At 41.3% G+C, this 14,142-nt stretch overlaps 1 protein-coding gene across 7 annotated transcripts in view; it reads right to left on the bottom strand.

Annotated features, from left to right (window-relative positions):
• EXOC2 (exocyst complex component 2) overlaps positions 1-14,142 on the bottom strand; it is a 298,803-nt gene that overhangs the window by 122,537 nt on the left and 162,124 nt on the right. For 4 of the 7 annotated variants that reach the window (XM_053243824.1, XM_053243825.1, XM_053243828.1 and 1 more), the window contains 3 exons: positions 11,205-11,364; positions 9,926-10,102; positions 8,391-8,517 (listed from right to left, as the gene is read on the bottom strand). In XM_053243824.1, coding sequence (XP_053099799.1) covers positions 8,391-8,517; positions 9,926-10,102; positions 11,205-11,322 — 422 coding nt within the window. In that variant the 5' untranslated portion in view covers positions 11,323-11,364. Of the gene's footprint in view, positions 1-8,390; positions 8,518-9,925; positions 10,103-11,204; positions 11,365-12,598; positions 12,731-12,773; positions 12,929-14,142 lie in introns of those variants that run through there. The other 3 variants (XM_053243822.1, XM_053243829.1, XM_053243823.1) reach the window with 2 other exon arrangements.

Genomic DNA, 14,142 nt, shown 5'->3' with positions numbered 1-14,142 from the left:
CCGCCAGGAGGCGAAAACAAGCCTCCCACCCCTGGGGGTCTCTCCAGAATGCCCCGCGCACTCACACGGGGCATCCTGGAACTTCTGGGGGCCATCTGGACCCCAATCCCCACCACTTTTGCCAGCTCCATGACAGAGCCAGCAATCATGTGGGCGGCTGATCCGGCTCCCTGCCCGTGTGTGGGGAGAGTGGGCTAAGCCCATTCTCCCAGCACTAACCCTAATGGCACTTCACACCAATCGTGTGAAGCGCCTCAGTTTCTGTGTGGATGAGTTAATGTCGTCAGTATAACCCTAACTTGGATATTAAGATAAGATGAAAGCTCAGTTTGTGCAAATACTCTGGAAGGACTGCATCAGTGATCTCAGCTGTAGGATTTAATTATATAGGCCGAATCTGATGGGTTTACTTGCTTCATTTATAAAGAAAAGTAAATGTAAATTTGTAGTTCATAAATATAACATATAAATCATTTTCAACAACCCAAAAGGTAGTAAATTCAGTGTACGTGACTATGCAAGATCTATTTGAGAACTCACACTAGGCAGTTCTACTGGATACTGTCAGCATAAAGAGTAACATGAACTGGATTCCAGAGGATTTTATAGGTCAAGAAGAAACATTTTAAGCAAATAAAGACTGAATGGCAACCACCATAAACAAACCAAGTTACCATGCACATTCCCCCTGTCTGGTATCAGCCAGACTCCTTGGAGCACAAGTTTGTACCAGCTGTATTCTGTTACTCATGCATGCAAGAGACCAGCAGAAAGGACGGGGGAGTAGACTAAACAGGACAACCCAAAAGGTGTTAACAAGGACTTTCTCCAGTGGTAGGACAGAGGACAAGGATGCTCTCTGGCAACAATCCAAAGGGTAGCTAATGGCAAAACTGGACACAGTCTAAGCACCACACTGATATGGTAGAACATCACTTCATCACTACTGAATGTATCCAAATGGCACAGCAGGAGACAACACAACTGACAATAGCCAAAGCTGATGACAAAGAGCTACAGTGAACAAATACTGGGCACAATCTGGTCAAAGTTTAGTATTTCAAAGTCTTACTAATTTTAATGGAGAGTCAAGCACAGACTTCAATCACTCCCACTTAAATAGTCTTAAAAGTGCTTAACTTTGGGCAGATTGTGCCTCAATATGTTGATATCATCATGCCTAGACAGCTATGTAGACTTCTGTGATATTATGACAGCTTGCCTTCCAAGGCTGAAATTTGAAAATACATAACTGAAATCTGCTGCTAGTCAAGCAAGCTGTATAAGAATGACAGCCCCCTTGTATTTACATATAAACCAAAAAGGGATTGCCTCTGATGAAATAGTTTTCTTTGTCACCATAAAAGAGGATTCACATATTCCATTAGGTGGCACTGTATGATCAGCAAGTTAGAGCTTCAAGACAGAAAACATGTTTAAAAGTACTATGATACACAGCATTACTAGGAGTATTTCAATTTCATATTGACTTTCAAAAAATTCCCAGTAATCATACAGTAACTGGGCACAAAGCACACAGTACCTCAGAAACTTTCTAGCCCCAAGAAGCACATTGGATGAGAGATCATTACTACCATATTTTAAGATTTGTTCATGGCTAGAGAAAGAAAGGTTTGAAAAGTTATAGGCAATTCAGTTTTATCAGCAGAGCAGATGCAGCAGAGACAGAGTTCTGAGGCACCTTAAAGGTGAACTAGCTCAATGTCTCAGCTTTTGTAGACAAGATCCCATTTCCTCCTGTTTGACATCTGATTCACTTGATTCCTCTGAAGTAGGCTCTTTATAGAAATTTATGCATACTTTTATAAACTTAAAACATTATTTCTCCAGCACCACTTGCATACCTGACACATTACAGGTAATGAGAAAACAATTCTGTTTCATTGGGCTTACAACCTGAAACTGATTCAAGGGGGGACAACAGAAGAAGGGGAAGTAGGTGCAAGCAAGGCTAAACTGGGATAATCTGTGTGATTATTGTGTGTGCATGTATACACATTTAGTGAAAGTGTAGCATGGTGATAAGGGGGGTGGACCAAAGTCTTGTCAGATACACCTGGGTTGATGGCAGTCAGACTCGGAGCGGGCTTGATCGAGTTGCCTTCCTCTCTTACCAATCTCAGTAATGCTCCTGCCATGCAGCTCTTCCCAGACACAGCAGTTAGTTTGTCTTTGTGGTGCCACAGGACTTGTTGACTACAATACTAGAGATGTGTGGGCTGTACCAGAGCACATGTACAGCTGGATAGATGTTTATTAATTTATCATATTTTTATATCGCCCAAAACTTGTGTCTCTGGGCGGTTTACAACAAAATAAAAACAGAAAAAGTAAAACATTAGTTAAAACAAAAAGTTTAAAACATTACAACAATTTAAAATTTTAAAACAGCATTAAGACTATTAAAACAATATTAATTAAAAGCCTGGGTGAACAGATGTGTCTTCAAAGACTTTTTAAAAGCCATCAGAGATGGGGAGGCTCTTATTTCAGTAGGGAGCGCATTCCAAAGTCTTGGGGCAGTAACAGAGAAGGGCCATCCCTGAGTAGCCACCAGATGAGCTGGTAGCAACTGCAGATGGACCTCTCCTGATTATCTCAATGAGCGGTGGGGCCCATTAAGTTTAAAAACTTAAAGCTTTTACTGTAGCAGATCACCCCAAGGAATAGGTGAACCATTGTTCAGCTGAGGGCTCGGCTTCAGTAGAAACTTTCAAGGCAGTTCCAGCAACGTATGCACTTCTTTCCCCAACATCATCTACACAGCAATCCATGGATACTCAGACTGCCAGAAAGACAAAAGATTAATGCCTTGAGTAGACACGTATATGTAAATAATGGGAAACATCTGGACTAGCTTGTCATGACTAAGCACCACTGAAATCACAAGTTAGTCATGACTAACTTAAGCCTCATTACTTTCAATGGGACTCAGTCGTGACTTAACTTAGTATGAATGCTGCCTAATGACTCAAAACTGTACTGTTATGTGGCTTTTAAAATAAGAGTCTCAAACTCATGAGGGTATTCTTTTTTTAAAAAAACCCTGCGATTTTTAGGTGTATATGTATACACACACACACTCACACACTCTTATTTTAAGGATTTTATGTGATTTTGAGTTATTAATGACTGTACATTTCTCTTTTGGTCACTGACCGTAAATAAAGTAAGTAAGACTCAAAACTGTTGAAATGGGATTTCTTAGATAGTAATCACAAACTCAGGCTCATTGGACAAATCAGCTCCATCTTGTCCACGCTTTCAGTGGAGCTCTTCCTTCTCACAGTACTTATTTGCCTCTTTATCACTGTTGTGCCCAAGGGGTATTTTGAGTGGAGCCCACTACGCGGACAACACCACCTTTGCTTTCTTGTCTGCCTGCTGGGCTGCTGTTCCTGGGAAACAGGAGGTGAATGAAGGAAACAGAAAGATGACATAGGAACTGCCATAGCCCAAGTCAGACATTGGTCTATCAAGCTCAGTATTGTCTGCACAGACTGTCAGCAGCTTCTCCAAAGCTGCAGGCAGGAATCTCTCTCAGCCCTGTCTTGAAGATGTCAGGAGGGAACTTGGAACCTTTTGCATGTAAGCGTGCAGGTGCTCTTCCCAGTGTGACCCCATCCCCGAAGTGGAATATATTACAGTGCTCACACATGTAGTCTCTCATTTATATGCAACCAGGGTGGGCCCTGATAAGCAATGGGGACAAGTCATGCTTGCTACCACAGGACCAGCTCTCCTCCTGATCTTGTGGTAGCAAGCACTCACATGCATGTCTGGGCAAGAAGGTGCATCTGTGCAGTTTTGAGTTCAAGCAACAGTCAATATAAATTGGCATTGAAACACTTAGATGACAACAGCAGCAACAAAAAAAGCTGTCTCCAACTTTGAAACAGATGTTTCACATTTATTTAAAAATATATAAATACTGTTCATTACATCATAGCTTGCTAGTCTGTTCTTGGGAGAAATCAAAAGGGTAAAATTCAGCAAAAGATCACCCATCTTTTCTTTTTTGGTTCTCAAAACTATGTGACCATGGAAGAATTACTTTCCTGCTGTAATATATTCAGCAACCTACAGTATCTATCTCTGTAAAATTATGAAAATCAACCATACATGTTTGCATCTGAATGCACTACATATAACTACTATCTACTATATTTAGCCGGAATGTTGCATACAGTTTAAGAGGGTTCTTGTGTTATTTTTTTAAAAGTTGCTATAGCAGCATTGTGGCAATATACTACCATTAATGTAGTTTTTTTTTAAAAAAAAGTATAGGTTTGTTCCTTTTGTTATGCTTGTGTTTCTGGAAGCCTGCCACGCTTCCCCAGCCAGGTACGATTATGAAGTAAAGTGTCTATAGTAAAGCTAAGCAGATGGATCTCAACTTATCACTGCACTCGCTGAAGCTTCTTCCATGAACAGAAGGAACGTTGTGTTTATGCAAGGACCCCTTCTGTGAGCACAATTCTCTCACCATTCCCTGAAGCAATTTCCAACAGAGCAGCAGTAAGGTGGGATCCAACCCACTGTCTGTAAAACTGTCTGCTTCAGGTTTATCTTTCATTATCCTCTGCTTTCATGCAAGTTCTTCTGCAAACATGTGTATAAACATCTGTACATTTTTACTCTCTCTCAAAACACACACACCTCTCTATATGCTGTGCAGCTTTTGCAATTCCCAAACACACACCAAAACATTCTTCCCTGCCTCCCAAATAAAAATATATAAAAGCATGACGCTTTTCTGACATGCTACTGGATTTAGAAGTTATAGATAGATAGATAGATAGATAGATAGATAGATAGATAGAGATATATGAGAATATATATTATGTGATTTGTCTTATGTGATTTGTCTGTTGAGCTTTACCACTTCAGACCATAGCTAGATAATCAAAAGTTTGGATACGCACTCTCTCTCATATATATATATATATATATATATATATATATATATATATATATATATGAATGAGAGAGTGCGTATCCACACTTTTGATTATCTAGCTATGGTCTGAAGTGGTAAAGCTCAACAGACAAATCACATAAGCCTGCTGATCATGTGTTGCAGTTGATTGATTGATAAGTGCCGTCAAGTCAGTGTTTACTCTTAGCGACCACATAGATAGATTCTCTCCAGGATTATCTGTCTTCTACTTGGCCTTTAAGGTCTCTCAGTGGTGCATTCATTGTTGTCATAATCGAGTCCATCCACCTTGCTGTGGGTCGTCTTCTTCTTCTCTTTCCTTCAACTTTCCCCAGTATTTCCCCAATCCACTAATTATTGTTGGAGCCCAACTTCCATTCATTCATTTCAGTGGATCTAGGACAGAGCTGTACAACTCTGGCCCTACAGCTGTTAGATTATAATTCCCATTATGCCTCAGCCACGATGGCCAATAGTCAAGGATGATGGGAGTTGGTCCAACATCTGCAGGAGGTCCGAAGCTGTGCAGCCCTAGTTTAGGATATGATCCCAGGCTGGCAGCAGAGCCTAGCAGATTGGGAGCAGGTTTGCAGGGAGAACATACACACACCCAACACAATGGTTTAATATGGCAAACGAAATGCAGGAGTGACCTGTGAGTAATTAAGCAGCCATTTATATTACTGTAGACTCTTGGATCTCAAAGGCTTTCCCTTACAATAAGGGATCACTGAATATATTTATGGATACCAAATATCCATATCTGTTTTAAAAAAAATCAACTGGAAAGCAATTTTCCACATTAAGACCTACATTAAGTAGTTCAATGCATATATCACATCTTTATCAACATATACTAAACAGACATGAAATCTCTTTCCAGGCCTGCTCAATTTAGGCCCCCCAGCTGTTTTCTAACAACTACTCCCATAATCCCCAGCCACAGTGGCCAATAGCCAGGGATTGTGGGAACTGTAGGCCAACATCTGCAGGAGGGCCGAAGTTGAGCAGCACTGCAACACAAATAAAACAAAAGTTTGACTTCCTACAGGCCATGATAAAATAGGTTTTGCAACAGTAACTTAATCAATATGCCAGGGGCTTGCTGGTCCTATTTGTGATTCTTACTATATTTTCGAAAAAAACATGTATTTTGTTTTATCTGTTATTTTGAGAGGCCATATTAAAAACTATTCTCAGATAAGCAAAATCTTTTTCAGATATTACTGGGAATAAATAAATTCTACCAATTCCTGTCTACCTCCTTACCTGGCTTTATATTTTCTCAGTCCCTCACCTCAAATCCTCACTACACAGCTGATTTTCTCTACAATGCTTTTGTTACAGACCAATGTATTTGCACCTCACCCTGCCCTGAAACAAACTTAAATGCCCTTTGAGGATCTTAATTCTACAACCTTAATCCTTCCTGAAAAACTAATTTTAAACATAGAGAAGTTAGTAGATTCCAGAATATGAACAAAAAGGAAAGGTCTGTTTATTATACCATTCACTTTCCTGGTGATGTAGAGCAGTTCTTCATTGTAGGAATAAACTATTTATTTGCTCTCCTATTCCAATTTCAAATATCACAAGCACCAGGACAACTTTCACATCACTACCGTCAGCAGACCAATTGTAAGAGAGCATAATTCCTCATTTTAACTTAATTATGCCCTTCTCTGTCCATCCTATGTTATTGGACAACACCAGCATGGGCTGTTGCAGGTCTACTCCAAGTCAAACTCAGTGAATCAGTCAATGGGGGCCCCACCAATGGCTTGACAACTCCCACTTCTTTTTTTATGCTGGCCTGGGACCACAGACAAATAGGATGAGTCAAGCATATGACTTGCTATACGCATGACTGGTGGGCCATAATTTCTGCAAGTCTGGCTATTAGAACAACACATGTGTGTAGACTGACACTCAATTTAAAAAAAAATGTCCCTGTGTTTGCAAAGTGTTGATATAAGCCATGATCAAGGCTGAACAGCATTAGAGCATCCTTCATCAGCACATCACTGAGGTTGTCACTTATGAATTAAATGATTTAATACAATATATCAATATATCAATTACTTTGCAGAAATGTTTAGCCTTCCTGTATATGAAAGAAAGTCAGTGCACTATTTTGGAATCCAGCTATGCAATCATTGGAATAGAACAGGGTACATTTGAAGATAATTTTGTCTCACCATGCAGTGAAAGAAGCACCCTATGCCTTTATTAAGGCAGCCATACCATTATCCATGGATAATTGCTATGCTATTTTACAAAAAAAAAAATACAATAGTTAAGATCTGTGGCTGACATCCCAACTAAATTACTTGACAGAAGCTCTATTGATGTCAGCCATTGTTCAGATATACCCATCAAATGACGGTGCTTAAATCGTAATGATGACCTGGTGCTCCAATCCTAAGTATTTGCAAATGCCAGCATTACACAGTGATTTGTAGCACTGCAATGATGCACACCCCATCCCAAGCACTTCCTAGCTATGAAAGAAAATCTTCAGAAAACCACACACCACTGGAACCACTGCAAAAAGTCTACAGTATTTGTGAAGAAAATAATAGGATTTGTAGTTAGAATGCCATTACTAATATTCCAACAGAAAATGGAATTCATGATAGATGCAAAATATATTTTTACTTTACCACTGCAGCTACAGACCCCTAGCTAAACACACTCACATGATACTCAAAACAAACCAGCCAGGGCTCTGAACAGTTAACCTCACGTCATATGCCATCTCCTCCTTTCATCCTTCTCTTAGTGTTAAAATGCCATATAGTAGGAACACTTTTAACTGGTCATCTGGGCAATAAACTTAACATAAATTATGATAACCAACCATAATGCAATATGCACAAACAAAATTTACTGAAGAACTGGACAAAAGATCTGCTTAATTACTTAGTACTTCGGCATGCTAAAGCTACAATCATGTACACTTTCTGGAACTTGGGCTATAAGTGCTTTATAAGTCCTTCTCTCTGCACAAATTATGGAGGGCAAAGCATGATCTGACACTGAGGCCTGATTCAGACATAACACTAAACTATGGTTTTGTATTAGGAGCATGTGCCATAGTGAGCCTCATGTGCTCTCACTCCTCATGTGCAATTGGCTGATGTGCTTTCCCCTCTATCATGTGCAATTAGAAGCTTCTTTCCCACATCCCCAGTAATTTACCCAGCAGGACTTCAAACCGGGATCAGATCCTGAAAATCATGAAAATAAAAATTACATTCATGATTTTAGCATCTTCAAAATGTGTGAAGCGAACCTTATTTTTCCTTACAAGCTTTCCATGCCCAAATCAATTACCCATAGCTATTTCACTCACACTTCAAAATATGAAACCTCTGGAATTCATATAGAAAACCTCTAAGACCATGGATAAACACTACTTGGTACTCACTTGTCTATCTCAATACCAAGAGGATTAGCCGGTCGGAGAGACAAAGGGGGCATCCCTTTGTTCCTGTCAGTGCGCATGTCATAATAGTTTATTTCATCAACCCAGACAGCAGACTGATCCAAGATACCTAGAGAAAACAGAATACATATCCTTGTAACAATAAGCCCTGTCCAGCCTCATGAAGTTCTGCTCTGCTGAATTAAGCTGGAGAAGTCCAATAAGTATAAAATGCATGCCTAGATAATAGTTTGGAAAAAGCAGTTCAAAACGAACCTGGAAGCCAACCCCCACACTGCTTCTATTTTCATCTGCTGGTGTAACTAGACCTCCCAAATAGTAGCAGAGCAGTACGGTTATCAAATTTATTTGGACTAAACGCTTTTCCACACATGAAACTAACATCACTGGCTCTTTTCATATGACATTAAAACTGCTTTTTGTTTTCTTACATCTGTAAAACCTCCCAATGGCAAAAACGTACACTCAAAGATGTACACACCATTTTCTGCCTTGACGAACATTCACAAACACATTCACAAATGTGCACAAATAGTGTAACAGAAGCTCAAAGATGCTATAAAACACCAGTACTAAAATACATTGTATGATCAAAGCATAATTATCTTGAACTCAATAGAATCTGCTGCCAGAGAAAGGATTGGGGTGCAAGATTGGGCTGCAATTTCAAGATTGGATTGGGGTGCAAGATCAAGAATGGCTTTAATTTAAACTTGAACAATCACCAAGCAGAGCTGGTGTAACTGAATTTAAGAGAATTTTCAAGGAGGGTTCATAGCTTAATGCCAGAATGTATTTGCACAAATATGAGATCCCTGACATCTCCATTTAGAGGACTTCAAGCAGTAGGGCTGGGAAAGGGAGACTAGAAGTGTGAGCACTGTAAGATATTCCCCTCAGGGGATAGAGCCGCTCTGGGAAGAGCAGAAGGTTCCAAGTTTCCTCCCTGGCTTCTCCAAGATAGGACAAGATTTTTGGAGAGGAGAGCTGGTCTTGTGGTAGCAAGCATGACTTGTCCCCATAGCTAAGCAGGGTCTGCCCTGGTTGCATCTGAATGGGAGACTTGATGTGTGAGCACTGCAAGATATTCCCATCAGGGGATGAAGCCACTCTGGGAAGAGCAGAAGATTTCTAGTTCCCTCCCTGGCTTCTCCAAGATAGGGCCGAGAGAGATTCCTGCCTGCAACCTTGGAGAAGCCGCTGTCAGTCTGTGAAGACAACACTGAGCTAGATAGACCAATGGTCTGACTCAGTATATGGCAGTTTCCTATGTTCCTATTGTCCTAAAGATGTGAGACAACCTGGAGCATTACTGCCAGTTCAAGTAAATGGTACTGGGCTAGACAGTCTAATGGTCTGACTCAGCATAAATATGGTTTCAGATATTCATAGGGTTTGATCCTATACATTTCAATAAGTCATACACCCCAACCCTATGAAGAATTTTTAATTAGCATTTTTAATTATTTAGGAGAAATGTTTACAAGCACAGATATAAATGAATGAAGCACACATACCTATTTTTTCAGGTTTCAGGAGTTTGAAAGAAACAGTTGAAGTTCCTTTGCCTCCAGACTTTGTTGTGACAATAATGTCCCCTTTGTCATTCTTGGCTTGACCTACTCGACACACAATTTTGCTGGCAGACATCCATTCAGCAGTGAGAAGACAGTTGTGTCCACAGATTGTCAAACCTGGATTAAAAGAACACCAGATAAAGCAGAGGCAACATAAATTGCTTGATGATGAGTATTCTTTATTACATTGTCTCACAGAATACCTGCTTTTAGTCCATAAACGTGACTCAAGTGTTATGGATTCAGCTTAGAAAGGCAGTTGTAAAGAAATTTTAGGGTGGTAACCTATGTACATAAACTCTGGTATTTAATATTGAAGTACTGCACTTTAACCACTGGATAAAAAAGAGGTTACAGTTGCGATACAAACTTGTACAAGACATATGAACGTAGGAAGCTGCCTTATACCGCGTCAGACTATTGGTCCATTTGGCTCTGTATCATCTACATTGACTAGCAGTGGCTCTTCAGTATTTCAGGCAGTCGTCTTTCCCAGTCCTGCCTGAAGACACCAGGGATTGAACTGGGACCTTCTGCATGTAAAATATATGCTCTACCACTGAGCTATGGCCTGATGACCTTAATAAATAGGAACCCAGCAAAATGAAGAGATAGGTTATTGCCATGATTCTCAAACACTGCAGAACTTTTAATGTGGTGACTCATATTTTGCAAGGAGAAAGCATCAGTCCCTATTCAGTCCAGAATAGAGTCTCTCCAATGATTGCTGCTGGTGTTGCTTTTGTTGCTTTTAAACAAAAAACAAAACAAAAACAAAACAAAAAAACTCCCAACCAAAAACTGGTATGCTCTTTGGGGACAGGAAACCATCTTCTATTTTATTTTGCTATTTTTTTTAAGCTGTGTGCGCACACACACTTTTAAATAACTCATCATCATCCATTTTAAGCTGCATTTTCATTGTGACATTCCCACTTTGTAAGTTGCCTTGTGAAGCCTTCAAGCCTAAAAAGTGGGATAGTCAATCTTTTCAACAAATAAATAAAGTTACATATTGTTCTAGCCTCTAGAGTCTAGAGGTTCTGTACCATCTCTTCAACTTTGCATGAGAGAGAGAGACTTTATTGTATCGACTTTCAAGCATTTTCATCATAGCACAGAATTATCCAATCTGGCCTACAGCTAACTTATTTTCAAGTGAGCTCTGCTGGATACATATACTATGGATATCAAAACTCCTATAGCTTTCTTGACTTACCTATAAGATCTGTTGGACCCATTCCCAAGTTCTCTCCTCGAATTGTGACCTTTGTCCATGCAATACCTTCATTGGGAGAAATGCCTGTCACTAGAGGGGGTTTTCGTGTATGAGACATAATCGCCTTCTTCTTTGATCAAAAATTCAGATATTCCGCAGCCTGTACCAGTAAACACATATCACACATGAGATACTTAAACATCCCCAATTAAAATGAAAACTGAACATGCTCACTTGTCAGTGTTAACTGTTTGTAGAATGTGAATTTATCATAGCAGTAATAGAATGCATTTAGTTCTCAAGTGCCAAGAATTCTTAAAGAACACAAACATGAAATTGCTGATCCTTTAACTTATGGTGGGTGGCCCCATGCAAGACCCATGGAAGTGTGCAGAACCCCTGCCAGGCTCACAGTTAATGCCATGTGTAGGAACCACCACCTCAATGTGGGTGGTCTCAACATGAATGCTCTCATTTCTGTGACACCTGTGGCATATTTTTGAGTCTTACCCACATTTTCTACAGTAGCATCAACATGAATGGAACTACTTTAGGACAGCTTTACTAAAGGAATATAGCTACAGCTTTACTAAAAAATATATATAAAGAAACATAATGGTTCACTATCAGTTACAACTGAAAGGAACCATTAGATCAACTCAATCATCCAATCAGGACACATTGCTTAATCTGCCAACAATGTCCTTCCATGATTCACATCAGACAGTCAGGACACAACCCAGACATTTGAAATAACAACATAGAGAAACCAATGGAGGAACATGTCATTCTCTCTGGATGTTCCATTTCTGATTTCAAGAACACCATACTCAAACAAATGTTCTAGGCAGGCTGGCACAACTCCAGCCCTCCTGCAGATGATGGACTACAACTTCCTTAATCCTTGACTACTGGTGACTGTGGCTAGGGATGATGAGAGTTGTAGTCCAAAAGCAGCTTGGGAGTAAGAGTTGTGCAGCCCTGATTTAAGGGATGGCTTGAGTGTGAAGAGGCAGAGCAAGTATTCACCTGCAGATCTGACACATTTTCATCTTTTCACTAGTTCTGACTCTGGTTGGTTATCTCGCTACAAATAGTACACCGCCTAGAGATGTATATATCAGGCCGTATAATAATATGATAGATAAATAAACACATAAACAAAATAACCATTCTAATATGCAGAGGCATGCAAACCGAACTGTGGTAGACCCCTCGCGATGGCTTCTTGTGGATGAAGCTTGTTTGCTTAATTCAATAGACTGGTTCGTATATGATATATTTAGTACGCATTCGCTAATCTTTAATCTCGACTTGTAAATGTATGTATATATGTGTGCTGTTCAGTCTCTTCCTTAACCACGAGCAAGGCAAGGCGAGAGAAAACATCGTACGTGGGTGAGGGGTGGTATCCTGTCTTGCCAGCGCACACGCCCACCAGGTCTTCCGGACTACCGCTCGCTCTCCTCCTCCGACCCCAGCGGCGGCGGCGGCAGCAGCAGGATTCTTCCCTCTCCTTCCGCGCTGCCGTGACGCGACTTGGAGGAGGGGGATTGAGGGGGGACTCACCCTGGCTCTTCCCGGCTGGCGGCGGCTGCTTGCTCCTCCTCCTCCTTCTCCCCCCACGCTCAAGCGACAGCCCAGTTCCTCCGCTTGCTTGCTTGCTCGCTCCCTTCCTTCCTTCGCGGCCGTGATGACGCCGGGGGGAGGGGGAAGAAGAGGCTCGGAGCCCGGATGTCTCGCGTGTGCGTAGTGCTGCTGTCCATTGCCGGTACGAGGTTCATGTGGTAGGGCGGAGGACTATGCGGATGGGGAGTCCCATTGGGGAGTTGGCAGCGGATAGTGTTGCTTTGTGGATGTATTTTTGGCTGCAAAAAAGCAGCTCATCGGGGAACCAGCTGGGGGTCTGTGAAATCTGGGACTTCTTTGGACTTTGCATGGGCTCTAGAAAGCAGTTCATCAAAAAGAATAAAGTGGGGGTTTCTGAATATGGGGTGCGCGATTCCTTGCCGTTCATTCGACGGAACAAAGTGGTGTTCTGGGGTTTGTGAATCTGGGACATCTCAACCGCCCCCCTCTTTTTTTCCCCTCTATTTTTTTTTTTTTTTGCTACTAGAAAACAGTTCATCAGGGAACACACTAAAGGGGGCTGCAGTCTCTGAATCGGGAGCATTCATTTAAAGGCAGTTCACCCAAGGGAACAAACTGGGGTACTGGGCTCTGTGGTAATATATATGATATCTTTTTGCGCTCTTTAAAAAACAAAACTAAGGGAACAAGTCCTGTTTTACAGGTCTTAAGCTGGGGATGTTTCCAGGAGGGAGCAATAATGCCCCCGCCAGGCTCTCAAGTACGGGCAGTGGGGCTCAAACCCCCCTCGGATTTCCTGAGGGAGGCAATGCCCCTCCACCCCCCAGGTGCCAGGTAGGTAGCATCAGCAAGTTCTCATGCTCAAGTTCATCAGTCTGTGTTGTTTTTGTAGCAGCTCAGCAAGTTCTCAGGAGGCACAGCTGCCTCTCGGGGCCATTTCACTCTATGATTCTTTGATTAGAAGTAGTATAACAAGGAGAAAAACTAGTGGTGCTCTATGCATGCAGATGCTCTGCCCAGAGCGACCCCATCTCCTAAAGGGAATATCTTACAGTACTTACATGTAGTCTTCCATTCAAATGCAAACCAGGGTGGACCCTGCTTAGCAAAGGGGACAATTCATGCATACTTGCTACCACAAGATCTCTCCTCCCATGTGCCCCATCTCCCCTCCCCCCGCCAAAAATAAAATAAAATTGAGAAGTCTACGCCCCTGGTCTGTTTCATAGGTCTCGGGCGAGAGACAGCCACAAGCAAAGCTGTTTCGGCGATGGACACTCCTCTTTCCTCCTGATGTATATCTCCTTAACTAGTGTATAACGAGTGACGACATACATAATTTTCCTAA

The sequence above is a fragment of the Hemicordylus capensis genome, chromosome 4 (assembly GCF_027244095.1).
Source record: "Hemicordylus capensis ecotype Gifberg chromosome 4, rHemCap1.1.pri, whole genome shotgun sequence".
Taxonomy (NCBI): domain Eukaryota; kingdom Metazoa; phylum Chordata; class Lepidosauria; order Squamata; family Cordylidae; genus Hemicordylus; species Hemicordylus capensis.
Note: the sequence above shows the minus strand (reverse complement) of the source record. Positions and strands in the feature narration are given on the sequence as shown.